The 16123-nt window shown below is 45.6% G+C and overlaps 1 protein-coding gene and 1 long non-coding RNA gene across 2 annotated transcripts in view; one reads left to right on the forward strand and one right to left on the reverse strand.

Annotated features, from left to right (window-relative positions):
* Positions 1 to 15897, forward strand: part of LOC144237933 (uncharacterized) — a 30567-nt gene extending 14670 nt beyond the window's left edge. The window contains exons 2-4 of the long non-coding RNA XR_013336966.1: positions 4460 to 4568; positions 14190 to 14359; positions 15664 to 15897. This is a non-coding gene — a long non-coding RNA (uncharacterized LOC144237933). The remainder of the gene's footprint in view (positions 1 to 4459; positions 4569 to 14189; positions 14360 to 15663) is intronic.
* Positions 1852 to 6436, reverse strand: ACTC1 (actin alpha cardiac muscle 1). The gene is made up of 6 exons (XM_077771644.1): positions 6254 to 6436; positions 4756 to 5080; positions 3957 to 4118; positions 3643 to 3834; positions 2677 to 2858; positions 1852 to 2173 (listed from the first exon to the last, which is right to left on the reverse strand). Exons 1-6 carry the CDS (start codon positions 6380 to 6382, stop codon positions 2030 to 2032), a joined length of 1134 nt encoding a protein of 377 aa, XP_077627770.1. The 5' UTR covers positions 6383 to 6436; the 3' UTR covers positions 1852 to 2029.
* Positions 15898 to 16123: the final 226 nt, after the last annotated feature.

Raw genomic sequence — 16123 nt, forward strand, 5'->3', positions numbered from 1 at the left:
TAGCTTTTAAGCCAATCTATCCGTGCTACGGGATACCATTGGAGGTGGGGGGTATGAAATGACACCAGGTTTATTTATTTTTTAATGCTTAATGCAGTAATGCAGAAAAGGACTTCCATTCATCTATGCTCAACATGGAGCTCTAAACTCTGACTCCTTAGGCAAAGAAGATGAGATACTTTTGGTAATGACATTGGGAGCTTTGCTAAAGATGTCTGATAAGCTCCAAACACTCGAAATTTTGAATCCAGACTCCCAAAAGGGTATGCGATAGAATGCACAAAGACCAGGACTGAAGCTTTATGTCTGTGTGTTCATAACATTATGAGTATAGTTTAAAACTACAGGTTTATGACTAAAGATGGTTTTGAGGAACACTAGATGTCAAAAAATCTGGCTTCCTAGCTTGGGTATTCCACAAACTGTTAACACTGCACTAGCAGCTTAATCTTTCTGTCTTGATTCCCTCATCAATATTTAAGTTTAAATAACATCCATTCAAATGCTCCAACAGATCATGAACAAGTAACTTGAAAACGAAAAATTTTAGAGCTTTTGCAATTAAGTGGAAATTTACCTTTCCAAAGTCATTTCTTAAGTCATCAGCACCCACCAGCCTGCCCGGTGTCTTGTTTGCTAGCTTCTGCCCCATTTCCTTCTGCTGAGATTTCCTGCCCACTCTGCTCACCTCTGTAATTCTTTTTTTTTTTAAGTTTATTTATGTTTTTGAGACAGAGAGAGAGAGAGAGAGAGTGAGCGAGCATGCACTAGTGGGAGAGGGGGCACAGAGAGATGGAGAGAGAGGAAGAAGCCCAAACAGGCTCCATGCTGTTAGTGTGGAGTCCAATGTGGGGCTCAAACTCATGAACTGTGAGATCATGACCTGAGCCGAAGTTGGACACTTAACCAACTGAGGCACCCAGGCACTCCTCACCTCTGTACTTCTTCACCATTCTTCAAGACCCAGACCTGTGTCCATCTCCTTGAAGCCTCCCAGGCCACACACATTGGGACTGTACACATAGTGTATGTGAGCCCTCAAGGACAGAGCATGACCGACTCCTTTGGATGCTGCCCCCAGGATCCCCCCACAGCATAAGTTGCAGAGTCCAGAATGAAATAAAAGGAATACCGTGGCTTTCCCCTCCCCTTGATCCTTCAGACTTCATAGCATTCACGACATTCAACCCCAAATCCCAAGATTTCAAAGATAGGAAGACTGAAGACTTATGTCCCACAAGGTAATTACTGTTGAGGCAAAAGGATCTGGTGCCTGTTTTCTCACATTTATTTTGAACATGCAGAATGGGCTTGCTTTCTTTAGGGGGTATTTAGAATTGGACGTGACCGGGCTTAACCGTGAGCCAGCCTCAGTGTTTCACCATTAACATGCATAGCCCCTAGAAGGACAACTGAGGAGTCCAGCGTTGAGAATTTAAGCTGACTCACTTAAAACTTCCCCATTACCAATGTCTATGTGGTTTCTACAAAGTTATAAAAACAACGGGAGACTATAGGAAGACGACTTCCACTGTCATCCACAGTAACTAATCTTAAAGAACTGTGAAATCCGATTTTATTTCTCGCTTATGTGGAGCCGAAGTTAATCTACTTTTCACATGTGAAATCCATTCAAGATTCTGTCACAAAGTGTAGAACTGATATTAAGTAGTGTTAATTCCCAGCTAAATGTCACACTAATTCATCGGATTAACTTTGTGCTACTGGAATATTACAGTGCTCATGGGGTAAAAGCCACCAATATATGAATTCACAGACTGAAGTAAGCAGACCCTGGCCCCACCCCAGGCCTACCAGAAAAGGAAAGATGAGAGACTTTTGTATGTTGCAAGTCCGGGTCTGGTTTATTTATAAAGCAATAAATATTAGAAGCACAAATAAATTGCACATGTGTAAACAAACTGTACAATGATTGATGAGAGATAAGGGAGGGTAGTTCAGAAGACTCCAAGAAGCATAATACTGTCATCCTGAATGTAAGGTAGGGTAGACTAAGAGAGAAGGCACCTCAGAAGCATTTGCGGTGGACGATGGACGGGCCTGCCTCATCATACTCTTGCTTGCTAATCCACATCTGCTGGAAGGTGGACAGGGAGGCCAGGATGGAGCCCCCGATCCAGACAGAGTACTTACGCTCAGGGGGAGCAATAATCTGTAGAAAGAGAACAAAAACTTTCAGTGAACTCTGACATTCCAGGCAACAGAGCCAGCAACATGCTGGAGAGAGAGATTCACCGAAAAAAAAATGAGTTAGAATTCATCATAATGTGAGATATTTCATGCCAGAAATTAATATGGCTGAATCAAGTTTTATGCACTGTCCTTTATTTCATGGTTTCCCTTATCAAAGGCTCTTCAAAATAGAATTGCCCCACTTCCCTGAACTAGAGTATAGTGTGGCAACAAGCTGTATATATGATAGAGGACAGTCCAAAAGCTGGGGACTTGTAAAATATGTTCAAAGATTTAGGTTTTTTTTTTCCTTCCAAGATTTATTATTATCTACTGCTTCAAAATGTTTTTAGAGTCTCCTATGTCGAAACGAGTGCTAGAAAAGCTAAGAGGAAAAGTTTACAGGAGACAGGAAGCAAAATGTGAGTTCTACTTATAATACTAAGACCTGCCTTGGCTCTCCCACCTGCAGGAATTCTTTACCTTAATCTTCATGGTGCTGGGGGCCAGGGCAGTTATTTCCTTTTGCATGCGATCAGCAATACCAGGGTACATGGTGGTACCTCCAGATAAGACATTGTTGGCATACAGGTCCTTGCGGATATCAATGTCACACTTCATGATGCTATTGTAAGTTGTTTCATGGATGCCTGCAGATTCCATACCTAGAAATAGGTAGCGAGTGCACTCAGGCTGGGGGCCCAGGGTGGAGGGAAGAAAACAGGACTCCTTTGTGTTGATAAACACATTTGTCTCCCATTTGTCTCTGAAACATATGCTCCTCTATAAGATACACTGCAAGGCATTTGTGGAACAGGTGTGTCTAAAAGTGCTGACAGCCAGTCCCCAACAGACTGCCAAGACACAAACAACTGTGTTTAGCACCTGTTTGGAGTGAACACTTGCAGTAACCATCAGATGTACGGAGATTTATTTGGAAAGGGTGAGACATACATTAACATTAATGCAATTTTTATTTGTGAACCTAAATAAGATCCTGACAAGCTTCCTCTTAGAAGACATTCCTGAGGAAAGATGTTTGGTGAAATGCAAGGGTCTAGTTATTACTATGAGTAGGACTATTGTTGCATTTAATGAGTAACTTCAGAGGGAAGTCCAGCTACTTGGACAACTTACTGGAATAAGTCAGCACTTCTGAGTAATCATTCCTTTCCTGCAGATACAGATTATTCAATTACTATTCTGTCAGAGCCTTTATTTGGACATGAAGTCAGTGTGACATCCTTTATCATATCACTGCAACAGAACAGTATGGCCATCCTTGTAATGGGCCATCAGGCTCTGATGCTGAGCTGCGTGGGTCTCTAAGCTATGACTTCTTTTAACTCAAGGGCTTCTTAATCCTTCTTAATTAGAAAAGATTTTACTCTGGGGCACCCCATATTTCTAGAGAAAAGCTGTGCATGTGTACCAGACCCTACAACTCACCGATGAAGGAGGGCTGGAAGAGTGTCTCAGGGCAGCGGAAGCGCTCGTTGCCAATAGTGATGACTTGGCCATCGGGAAGCTCATAACTCTTCTCCAGGGAGGAGGAAGAGGCAGCTGTGGCCATTTCATTCTCAAAATCCAGGGCCACATAGCACAGCTTCTCTTTAATGTCACGGACAATTTCACGTTCAGCTGCAGATATAAAGGTTATCACGGTCAAGTTCTGAAGGATGGCGTAGGCAGATTCTGTGGTGGAGGAAAACAGCAGACACGATGCTGGAGCAGAGGAGACACATACACACACACACACTTACCAGTGGTGACAAAGGAGTAGCCACGCTCAGTGAGGATCTTCATGAGGTAGTCAGTGAGATCCCGACCAGCCAGATCCAGACGCATGATGGCATGGGGCAAAGCGTAGCCCTCATAGATGGGAACGTTGTGAGTTACACCGTCCCCAGAGTCCAGAACAATGCCTGTTGGGAGATATAGACAAGAACAAAGTAAATTCCCAAGGACATCACTGCTTCATTTGTGTCAAAGCCTACTTCCAATCTTGGCTAAAAGATACTAGCACTGGGCATGGATCCAGATAAAATTAGATTCCTTACACACAAAGAATAAAAATGAGCATAATGAGTGCTAAATCTGAAGCCAGCAACAGCTCACCCTTTTAAATATTGTAGTAGAAAAATTTCCCCAGGACACTTTCAAATGACCAGCCCTTTTATCAGCCATTAGCACATTATGTAAGTCTCGAGCCATGGTTTTCTTTCCTCCCATCCAACAAGCACGTGTTCTCTCTTTTTTGACTCAGACCCCATAGGAAACATTGGTTCTCCTTGAAGATGTCTGCCCAGGGATGGTGATGGTATGGAACACATTGCGAGGAGCCTTAATATGTGACATCACCTACTTTAGGAAAGGTAAGGCTCTGACTCCATGTGGTCTCATCTCTCAGAAATGCATGTGATCTGAAACTGTTGTTACCTCTCTCTCAGGGAGTGTGAGGGAAGGGATCATTCTTTTCTCAACTGGGAAGGCTGATTCATAGCAAGGTCAGTGCCTTAGGAATGCGCTTAATCAGTGACTATCTCCACAGCCCTAACATACCTGTGGTGCGGCCAGAAGCATACAGGGACAGTACCGCCTGGATGGCCACATACATGGCAGGGACATTGAAGGTCTCAAACATGATCTGGGTCATCTTCTCACGGTTGGCCTTAGGGTTCAGGGGGGCCTCAGTGAGCAGAGTGGGGTGCTCCTCAGGGGCTACACGGAGCTCGTTGTAGAAGGTATGATGCCAGATCTTCTCCATGTCATCCCAGTTGGTGATGATGCCGTGTTCAATGGGGTATTTGAGAGTCAGGATACCTCGCTTGCTCTGGGCCTCATCACCCACGTAGGAGTCCTTCTGACCCATACCCACCATGACTCCCTAGAAGACGAAAAAGATGGGAAAGTCAAGCTTCCACTATTTTGGGAATATAACTGATGTCTTATAAATTCACATTTAACTGGCCAAGTCAAGGAACATCTTATAAATACCAATAATAATAATAAATAGAATTTTACCCCAATGTAGAAATATCATTTAAAATCAGTCTACTTCCTTCTCTCAACCCCAACCCCCACTCCCCAGGTATAATTCTATTCTTTAAAATATAACTGGGGAAAGGGGAATGAAGCTACCTCACCCAAGAAGTACAGCCTCACCTCATTTTAAAAATACCATAATGCCTTCATTAAATTATTAAGTCCATCACCCATGTCAACTGGAATATAAATGACTGAACTGATGACACCTCGTATTTCTCCTAAGAAAAGATTTTGACATTCATCAAGTGGACATAAAAAGATGGACTGATATGCCATTATCACTCCACAAGCAAAATCCAGCCTGCCCAGAGCTGGCCTGCAGTACCCATCAGTCACCAGCATGGAGGCATACAGCTCTCCAGCCCTGGCAGCCTGTCTGGACAGGCATGTGGCAAAGCCAGGGAGCGTGGCATTTCTTTTAATAAACAAGGTGGTATGTCACTATCACCATGGCACTTGCTGCCTCTGTCACGCCTGGCTTCTAAAAATGCAGCAGCCAGGAAGCAGATAGATTACATCCTTGGGGAGCCCAGAAAGCTGGCTGTGAACAGAGGGAGGAATGTGGGTTGGGTCCTGGTTGGTTGAGAGAAGTTATATCGTGTAAGTTTTGAACAGGACTGAAAAGGGAGGCTAAGGGAAAAACTGAAGCGTAGAAGGGGCAGAGAAGACCCGGAGTACTAAAAATACAGGTGCGGAGTGGAGGAAAGAAGCCGCTGACTTTTCATACAAGGAGTGGGCCCCTTGGAGAGCTGTGTCCCCTGCAAGGTGGAAAGGGGCCCCGTTGTACTTAGGTGCTGTGTTGCTGGTGGTGTGAGTATTGTCTGTCTTGGCTTGGATTTGAGGCTAATCCATCTTTACCTTATTTGACCTAAGCAGTTCATGAAACAGGGGTGTCAGGTGAGGAAATGAACATTTCCTGGATTGCTGGACTGAGGAGGAGACAGGCAGGGGTGCAGAGTGCGGCTGCGGACTGCCCCGCGTAAAAGCAGGCCAGTCGGGGCGGGAGGTTTACCTGGTGGCGCGGGCGGCCCACGATGGAAGGGAAGACTGCACGGGGCGCGTCATCCCCAGCGAAACCCGCCTTCACCAGCCCAGAGCCGTTGTCGCACACAAGAGCAGTGGTCTCCTCGTCGTCACACATCCTGGCACAGCTTCAGCGGGGTCTGCAGATGGGAGAACCCGGCGGCCCGTGCTCACTGCCTGCGGCCGGTGGAAGGGGCAGAGCAGAGGAGGGGTCGGGGGCGACGGAGAGAACGCCCGCCGCCTCCCTTCCCGTCAGGGCAGAAGAGGAAGGGTGGGGAGAGGCTGAGGAGGTCGAGGGGGATGTGCATAGAGTAGGGGAGAGGAACTCATCCAGGCTCCTGGCCGGGAGTCACTCTCTGTCCTGGGGGCAAGGGAGGTACCGTCACCCCGCAGCAAGTCCTCCCCAGCCCTTCACAAGTTTGCCTTTCCACGAACTGAGAGCCCCCCTGGGCCCCAGCCACACCCCCATGCCCGGTCCCCAGCTGGAGGGAAGCGCGTACAAGAGCGGGGAACCCCTAACGCCCCGTGGGAGCAGGGGCCGCAGGGTTCGCGTTCTGCGCGCCACTCTCTTGTGATGACCCAGGGCAATAGAAGTTAGAACCAAATCGCGAAGTTTGGTTTTTTTTTTAAAGAAGGAAAGAAAGAAAATAAAAAAAAAAGGTGGCGGCNCGGCCACCTTGCCTTATTTGGTCGCCTTCGCACCACTGAGGAGCGCCCAGGCCATTCATGGAGCCAAGGGCAGGGGAGAGGATCAGCCAGGGGGCTCCCAGACCATGTAAGGAAGGGGAGGGGGCAACCAGGGGGATGGCCAAATAGGGAGCTAGGGAGGGGCGGGCGGCGAAGGGAGGGGAGCAGGGGAAGACTGAGTGACGCCAGCCCACCTCCTCCCCCTTCTTGGATGGAGGTGCACCCTGGGTGTGCTGTGGGTTTGTTCCTCCACAGCCCCGCCAGCCCGAGACAATAAGCCACACACAAGCCGGAAGGCTTGGCTCTCTGCCCTCTGCTGAGGGGTCCTGACAGCTGGACCAGGACAGCAAAGGAGTGACAGCAGCTTTTCTTCTTCCACGACTGGAGCCCTGACAGTCCTCGTGGGCCCTAAAGGCACCACACCAGCACATTTGGGTGGCCAGAAAAGGGGCATCTGGGACAGGTCACCCTTCTGGTCTGGTCCCCACCGGCCTGGGTGACTTGATTCAGGTTGCCGGGGCCACGCTCCTCTAGGTCAGAAAGCTGAGATTAATCAAGACCACCCTGACCCCCAGCTCATGCATGGCTTAGGGTCTGGCTAGGGAAGAGGCTCAGAAGAACCACAGTGAGATCCTGGCCAAGTCTTGCTGGAAAAGAGGCCAGGTTTCCCCCAGCACAGATAGCAGGTGGCTCTCCTCCTGCTGCCAAGGTTTTGCTCAAATTCAGACTCCTGTCTTCAGGCTAGAAAAGGATCCCCTGCTGCCAAAGCGAAAGAAGGAAGGAATGCCAAAAGTAGCGTGTGCACTTGTTGGTGGATAGATGAACATCTGTAAACTGGGGGCAAAGGCCTTTATTCCAAGTGGAGACAAGACTGAAAGAGCAAATATTCTTGTCAAGGAGATAACAGCAGCTTCAACCAAACGCACACACCACAGGAGAGCAGAGTTAGAAAAGCAGAGCCTCGCCTCCACCCCACCCCCACCCCTTGAACTACTGAATCAGAATTGGCAAGATGCCCAGTTGACTCCTAGGTACACTAGAGTGTGAGAAGCAGTGGTATAAATGATATCAGCTCTTTCATGGAAACAGATGTGGAAGGGCTACATCTTGGGACTTTAGAGAAGGGAACAGAGAGATGACATGAACTGGGAAGAGGAGAAAGGAACAGAGAGACCTAAAAAGGACACACGCAGATCACAGATTTGCTCTGGGGTGCCCTGTGTTCTGGGTTCTTGACTGGCACTTTGATTTTTAGTGCTTGTGTTTCCCCTCCCGCTCACACCAGTTAAAAATAGAAAACTGGGCACAGGCATTCATCTCTAGAGTGGTCTTGGATTGATATGCTGAGGAGGTCTACTGATTAGATACTTGTCCAGACTAGGGAATGTTGGGCTCTCCCCGCTGAGCTCCCCAACCATGTTTGGGTTGGTCTGGAGAAGAAACTGTGGGGGCAGCTGGGTGATGGAGCCAGGTGAGGGGTCTGGCTGCGATCATGCTTGCTCCCACACAAAATGCCTTTGACAATGAAAATGCCATTGACAGGATGCAAAGAGCGGAGCTGTCTCAGCTCAAGCAGTTGCAGAAAAACTAAGAAAAAGGAGAAATGGGACTGGTGTTATAGACAGACAGCCCTGGGTTCAAATCCTGACCTCTGTTACTTCTGGTGCATTTGGTCTTGGGCAAATCACTTCACTTTCCTGAGCCTCAATTTTCCCCTCTGAAAAAGGACACAATAACAATAACTCTTTTCTGGCAGGGTCTATTAATTAGGGACACGTGATAGAATCCACATAGAAGATACAAAGCAAATTTTCTCTGTTACAGTTCAGGAATAGGGATACTCTTGGAGGCAGCAGTAGCTTTTTCTTTTGAAGAATTGGGTCAATTTCATTCACTTATTGATTCAGCAAATATTTATGGGACAAGAACTGTGCTACTAACAGGGATGCAGTGATAAGTAAAACAGAGCAGTGTATACTCCAGGGCAGTTATAGAAAAGTCAGAGCCACTTATGGTGCATGCTGGGGTGACAAAGGAGGGAATCACGGGACAGTCATGAAAAGAGGGATCCGAAAGAGAGGTCAGAGAGAGTCCTTTTTTGTTTGTTTTTTAACCCCTATTTATTTTTGAGAGACAGAGAGAGAAAGAGCATGAGCAGGGGAGGGGGAGAAGAGAGGGAGATACAGAATCTGAAGCAGCCTCCAGGCTCTGAGCTATTTGTTAGCACAGAGCCCAACACGGGGCTTGAACTCACAAACTGCAAGGCCCTGACCTGAGCTGAAGTCTGATGCTCAGGCAGTCATGAGCCACGCAGGCACCCCAAAGCCTTCTTGAAGAAGTATAACTTCATTGTCTTTAAAGTAGACTAGGACTGAAATTTGTGAACATTTGTGTGAAAGCAAGTTTCGACCTGGGGTGGCAGATGGCAGATTTCCAGGCTTACTGCCATATATGCAAAGGGAACTCCTGGAAAAGTCCAGCTGATCACTGAGCACACCACAGTTACTGACCTGAAGCCTTTTCAAATACTTCCAGGGCACAGGAGGCCAATTCCAGCTGGCCCACCTTGGGATCAGTCTGCTCTGGTGGGGGTGGGTAGGTGGGTGGAGCACTGAGACCAGTTTCATAAGAGAATCTAACCCCTTAAAATGTTCTTAAAACAGTTTCATTTCTCTCTCATTCAAAACAAAATGTAGGAGCCCCTACGTGGCTCAGTGGGTTGACTATTCAACTTTCCCTCAGGTCATTATCTCACAGTTCATGAGTTGAAGCCCCACATCGGGCTGGCTGCTGCCAGCGCAGAGCCTGCTTTGGGTCCTCTGTTCCCCTCTCTCTGCCCCTGCCCTGCTTGTGCTCTCTCTCAAGAATAAATAAACATTAAATAAATAAAACAAAATGTATTTTCATATGCATTGTGTTATGGCAACAAAGAACACTTTTTTTTCCCCTTAAAGATGTATGATAGTTCAATATTTATTAATTGTAATACTGCTCAATTTCCACATTTTAAAACTCTGAACCCTATTTCATATACTTTAAAATATAAGTCAATGGGAAAGTAAGATTCAATGACTGATTTTCTTTTTCTTTTCTTTTTTTTAGCGCACACTTGAGATAGAGAGTGTGCACAAGTGAGTAAGGGGCAGAGAAAAAGAGGGAGGAGAGAGAGAGAGAGAGAGAGAAAGAGAAAGAGAGAGACAGAGAGAGAGAGACAGAGAGAGAGAAGAGGGGCTCACCCAGGGCTCATGTTTTTACCCAAAGCAGGGCTCATGCTGACCTGATGTGGGACTCAAACTTACAAACTGTGAGGTCATGTCCTGAGCCAAAGTCAGTTGCTTAATGAGTAAGCCACCCAGGTACCCCCTGCTTTTCATTTGATACAATTTTTGAGGGATCCATTTAATTTGAAAATTAAGATTGGCTTCTGTCACATTTACTTAAGTATGTACAAATAACCTGTCCTCTGTGGTGCAGCCTAGATATTCCTTTTTTTTTTTTTGTGGCAAAATATGCATAACCTATAATTTACCATCTTAACCACTTAAACTTGTACAGCTCAGCAGTGTTAAGTATATTCACATTGTTGTGCAACCAATCTCCCAATTTCATTTTTTGATACAAATTTGGATTAAAGTGACTTCAAAAGCCAGGAGTGGCTGTGTCCTGCAGCGTGAGAAAGACTGGTCTATATTCTCTGAGGCAGGGAACCATTGTACCTGTTTTGCCAGAGGTCACTGAGATGAGCAAAGGGAAAAGTGAAGATTCACATCCAGACACCTGACTGTGCCCTGTTCTGACCACTACCCGAAATGCCTTCCCAGACTCTACCTGGGCTGCTGTTTCTCAGAGTGGAACATTAGAACCACTTGCAGCCAAATTACAGGGACTGCCTAGTAGAAATTCAACTTCCCAGGTTACACCCTGGGAGACTGAGTCTGCATTTAAATAAGTCACCGCCTCTCTTTCCCAGGTGATTCTCGGAGGGAGAACCTTGGCCACACGGCCTGGCTGTTTCCCCCATGGAGCTCTCTGCTCAGTGCTGCCCAAGCTGCCAGCCCTGGCAGGAGTCCAGCTTGGCCGACCTTGAGCATCCCGGCGGGAGGGAAAGCCAGGGTATGTCCCCAGGGCTCTCAAGGGCCCTTGAGGCCCTTCTGGGCAGGGACAGGCCATGAGGCAGACATACAGGGCAAGCTGAAGGAACAGAAGGTGGGATAGTTCCCGCTGCCCTTGCCTCGAGGGAAGCCTGTTTGGTCCACCATCTGCCGGGATCTGGAAGGGAGCGGCCAGCCTCCTCCGGGCACTGGGGGATTAGCAGTCACTTATCTCAGCTGTTCCTCCATTGGAGGTGTCGCAGTATTTACAGAGAAGCCAGAAACAGACTGAGCCACACTTAATTCCTCCCCACGAGCCCTCCCCACTGCCCCTGCGGCCCCTCCTGCATTCCTGGGCAAGGAGGGAGGGAGAGGCTCTTTCTAGACCACACCAAAGGTCGGGGAGCCAGCTTTCTGAAAGATTTCTATTTTCTTTCCCTACACATTTGTTCACTCCCACTGCCCTCTGGCTGGAGCTGGGTTTCAGTTTTCATTAAAAGAAGAAAGTGATGTGACTGTGAGGATTGCGTGGGGCCCCCACACATCCTGGTGCTCGGAACTCAATACCGAGGTATGCCTAATCTCCGCCACATGCTTTCCCATATTTCACGCGCAACCACCAAAGAGATGACTCCAGGGGAAGGGCATTTCAACTCTCCACGGATTCTGCTCTTGGCCGATTCTGGCAGTGGCTGCCTTCTGACATGATAGGACCAACAGTGATGAACCATTTAATGAGATTTTGAAAAGGAGGACAAAGCAAGGAGGAAGGGAGACGAGGAAGCAGGGGGTGGGGGTGGAGGATTCTTCTGGATCTTGGAGTCACATGGATCTAACAATCTAAAAGCTGCATTTTCACTCCCTTCTATCCTGTTGTAAGTCCAGGAAATCACAAAGGATTTCTAATAGGCTTTTTTAATTCCTTAAAAGGACTGTGCCCTCCAAGAATGAAATGCTGATGCTCACAGGTTTCTGCCTGGAAGGTGTTTCTCTTAGCTCAGATTTGGCTTGCTCCCCACACCAGCAATAACTCTATTTATGGAGTTTCAGTTTTTCAAGTGTTACCTGGAACAAGCCTGCCTTTCCTGGAGAGCCCAGGTGTGCATTGCGCAACCTAAGCTTGACCGGGTTTCATGTCTGTACACGTGTCAGAGAGACCGTGTAGGTGAGATCTGTGAGCTCAGAGATGACAGCTGCTTTTTATTCACCTGCACTCCACGGAGCCCATCTCCTCCCCATGAAAGGCTGGGCATTCATTCGACACACAATAACAGCAGTAGGAATACTAATCACTAATGTTTCCTGAGCACAGGCTGGGGGCCGTGCACTAACTTGAGACCTTATGCAGGTACGTGGTCCACTAGAAGCTTTCTAGATGAAGCGAGATGGGCCACCAGCTGCAGAGTCCACAGAACTGCCCTTTGAGGTGATGTCGCCAGCTTCTACTGAGGGGATGTGTAAGAAGCAGACTGCCTCTGTCACAAACTGAGGTACCACTGCCTCGAATGCAAAAATATTATCACCAGTGTTCACCAAAGGACACTGTCTTTTCTCTGAGGCTCTTAGAAAAATTTTCTTGCTGGCTCTGGTACCAACAACAGCACTTCAGCGGTGGCTCAGATAACCATCTGACTCGGTTTTGGCTCAGGTCATAATCACGATTTGTGAGTTCAAACACAGCACTGGGCTCTGAGCTGACAGAGCAGAGCCTGCTTGGGATTCTCTCTCTCTCCCTCTCTCTCATCCCCTCCCCCATGCTCACTCTCTCTCCCCAAAATAAATAAATAAACTTACACACACACACACACACACACACACACACACACACACACACAAAACAGTAGCACTGCTGTCAAGTAACTAGTTTGTTTTGATCCTGTAGATCCTGAATCTAGTGACTCACCAGGTGTTTCTTTGGGTGGGGCTAAGAGAAATCTTAGAAAACCACCCATATGGTCCATTTGTTAATGTGATTACAAATCATTATAGTCCGTTTTACATACCCACTTGAACTTCTCATTTTTCTTTGTCTTTCATTATTAACTGTCAACTATCTTTGTAAGCTGCCATAAAAGTTTTGTGGGACAAAACAAAGGATGGATGAATAAACATATAAGATTGAACTCTGGAGACAGTGGAGAGAATATTTGAAATCAGAGTGATCACTAAACAGGCAGCCAGGAATCCCGGAAGACTGGCATACGTCTGACGGTTTCTTTCATCCCACTGCAAATATTATATTGCTTTGATATTCCTCTTTATATCATGATAAGTGTAACTAGAAATATAGAATAACATTTCCCCCATCACAAAACAATATGTACTTATTGTGGCAAACCGGAAAACACTGACCAGAAAAGTACAAAGAAAAAGACATGTCTGGCTGAGTTTTTTAAGCCCTATATTTTAGCATCCCTAAAATAAAACTAAATGTGATATAAAATTCATGAGGCCTTGGCTTCCATATCTACTTAACAGGCGCGGGACTGAGGAAAGACAGCCTCCTATTCTGGTAGTTTGCAAGAATGTCCACTTGTTCTTCAAAGAGACACATGCAATGCAAGGAATTTACATTTAAAGTATGTCTTGGCTTCACTATTATAATCTAAATTATCTCTAGTCAACAGCTGGAGCCAAAGAATGCCAAATTGGGAGGAGGGTCTGCTCTTAAAACTATACCATCTATATCTCACTTATATATTTTAGAGGGCAGGTGTTATTTTCCAACTCAGCTGTCGAGCTCTTTCAAAATTGCAATCTAAAAACAGAGTTCTATTACGAACATAAAACTTGACCATATAAATATGTTGCTGAAAGCTGTCTTTATGTGGGGAGCTGGAAAACTGTTGTTTGGGGGAACATGTTTACGGTAACTGTATGATCAGTATTTCCCAGTTCCTCTTGGTTAGGGCTACAGATAACCGATTCATCTGCCCCCAACTCCCACAGCCTCTAATTTAATGTCATAAATTAGAAAAATAATAAAGATAAAGGCTTTGCCTAAAACCAGTGATCTGTATTAACTAGGGGAGGGAAACAGAGATGGTTACTCCAAAATAAGAACAACCGAGGAGCCTTCTCAAGCTGTTGAGTGTGGATGCTGGTCCTCACATAAATAACTAGGGCTAGGTGCTTCTGGAATTTCAGAGAGAAGAGCCAGCCTTCAATAACTGAGAATGGAAATGAATCAGCCATGAAACCATGATGTGGCTTTGAAAAATTATCAGAAAAATCTCAAGCTTTACCAAAAGGAGGTAACAATGTAAAGTATTATTTCACCAAAGAAATACCCTCAAGAACTACTGCACAGACTTCAGGTGAGAACATTCCTTGGAAGAACAAGAAGGGTGTCCTCTTCTTTAGTTACAATCTATTTAGATATGCAATATTTATAACTGCCACAAAAGGTTCATGCTGGGCCCATCTCTCCACCACCCAAGAAGATGGATAAAGCCATCTTCTTCCTGGGTCCTCTGCCCAATGAGAAGAGCTCTTTTCCTGAGGGTGCAGAAGTCTATTTCTAGACAATCTATTACCCAGAGGAGAGGATGTTGAAGTGCAAAAGAGGAAGGGACCTATCACATTTTCTATTTTATATTTATGTATTACTTAATATTTTTCCAGAAGCATGTATTAATTTTTATAAATTTCAGAAAGGAGGAAAAAAATCTAATTTAACATCCTCTTGCTTAAAGTCTAGCATCTTTTTGTCTCGCTTACCCAGTGGAGGTTTATAAATAATAACCTCTACATTTTTGAAGAAAGACATCGCCTCTCTGAGAGATGTTTCAGATATTGTTCACCAGTGGTGCTGTTTTTAAAACTGTCCTCATATTTGGTCAGTTATCTAATTCTGCTCCAAGATGTCTATGTGCAATACAATCTCTTTTAGCCAGATTGGCTAGGTATTGGGTTTCTGACACAGTGGAAAACAACCATTGTTTAGAGAATTAAACTCATCTAAATACAGTCACACAAAACTGCAGAGAAGATAATTTCATTTTCTTTGATGCTTTAGAAGTTATTTACAGAATATTCTCATTTTGAACACAAATTCTTGTCATGTGCCAAGGTATGTGACACATGCATATCTATGAGACATAGAATATTGACAGACATAGAATAATGAGCTAAACTAAGATTACAACCTTCTGAAAAGTTACTTCCATGAGTTAACTGTTAGTATCAACATATTTGCTATCTATTTATCTATTTTCTCTTAAAAATCAAATATAGATCAGACCTCTGGTTCTGGCCAGGATGGAGCACCCTACACCTTCCAGGTGTTCCTTGTTACAACTGTGACATAATATATCAGACAGACATAGGAAAACTCAAAGGAGGAAAGATGAAGGTAGACTACCTAGGGACTCTGGGACTTGAGAAATGACATGGTGAGGAATCTAGTTTCTTTACTGCCTCCCATATAGCCCAGGCTGGGTACTATAGTAGCTTCCATCCTGGAGCCACCTAGGCAGGGATAAAGTAAGCTATGAGAAACATCTGTTCCTGCTACTCAAAGAACCAACAAAGGAGTGGCGTCAGCCATAGAAAGTCTTTTTGGCAATCTTGCCCTACTTTGGACAAACATTCATACAGAATTGTCTCCCCCTCTCTCTAGGTTCAGTGGGGCAGAATAGGGAGCTGATCTTCCTCCTCGCCCTCTCTCCCTGCAAAAGCCAATGGAGGGGCTCCAGTTCTCCTGCCCAGTCATATTGGTGGGACTGATCCTCCATTTCCTGCCCGTTGGAAGCAGGCAGAGTTCCTCACCTCCCACTAGGGTGGTGTCACCAGGGTGGCATGAAGGTTCTTATAGAACAGATTAAACTGTTCTGTATTTTGGTGGCCATGTGAATCCGTGTATGTGATAAAATTGCCTAGCACTAAATAGACAGACATATACATGAGTGCATGTAAAACTAAAACTGGTGATAGCTGAACATACTGATGGATTATATCAATGTCAATTAGCTAGTTGTGATATTGTGCTATAGTTATACAAGTTGTTGCCATTGGGGGGACACTGGATAAAAGTGTAGGAGATCTCTGGATTATTTTGTACAATCTATAATTATCTCAAA

The sequence above is a fragment of the Crocuta crocuta genome, unplaced genomic scaffold (genome assembly GCF_008692635.1).
Source record: "Crocuta crocuta isolate KB4526 unplaced genomic scaffold, BGI_CrCroc_1.0 scaffold156, whole genome shotgun sequence".
NCBI lineage: Eukaryota > Metazoa > Chordata > Mammalia > Carnivora > Hyaenidae > Crocuta > Crocuta crocuta.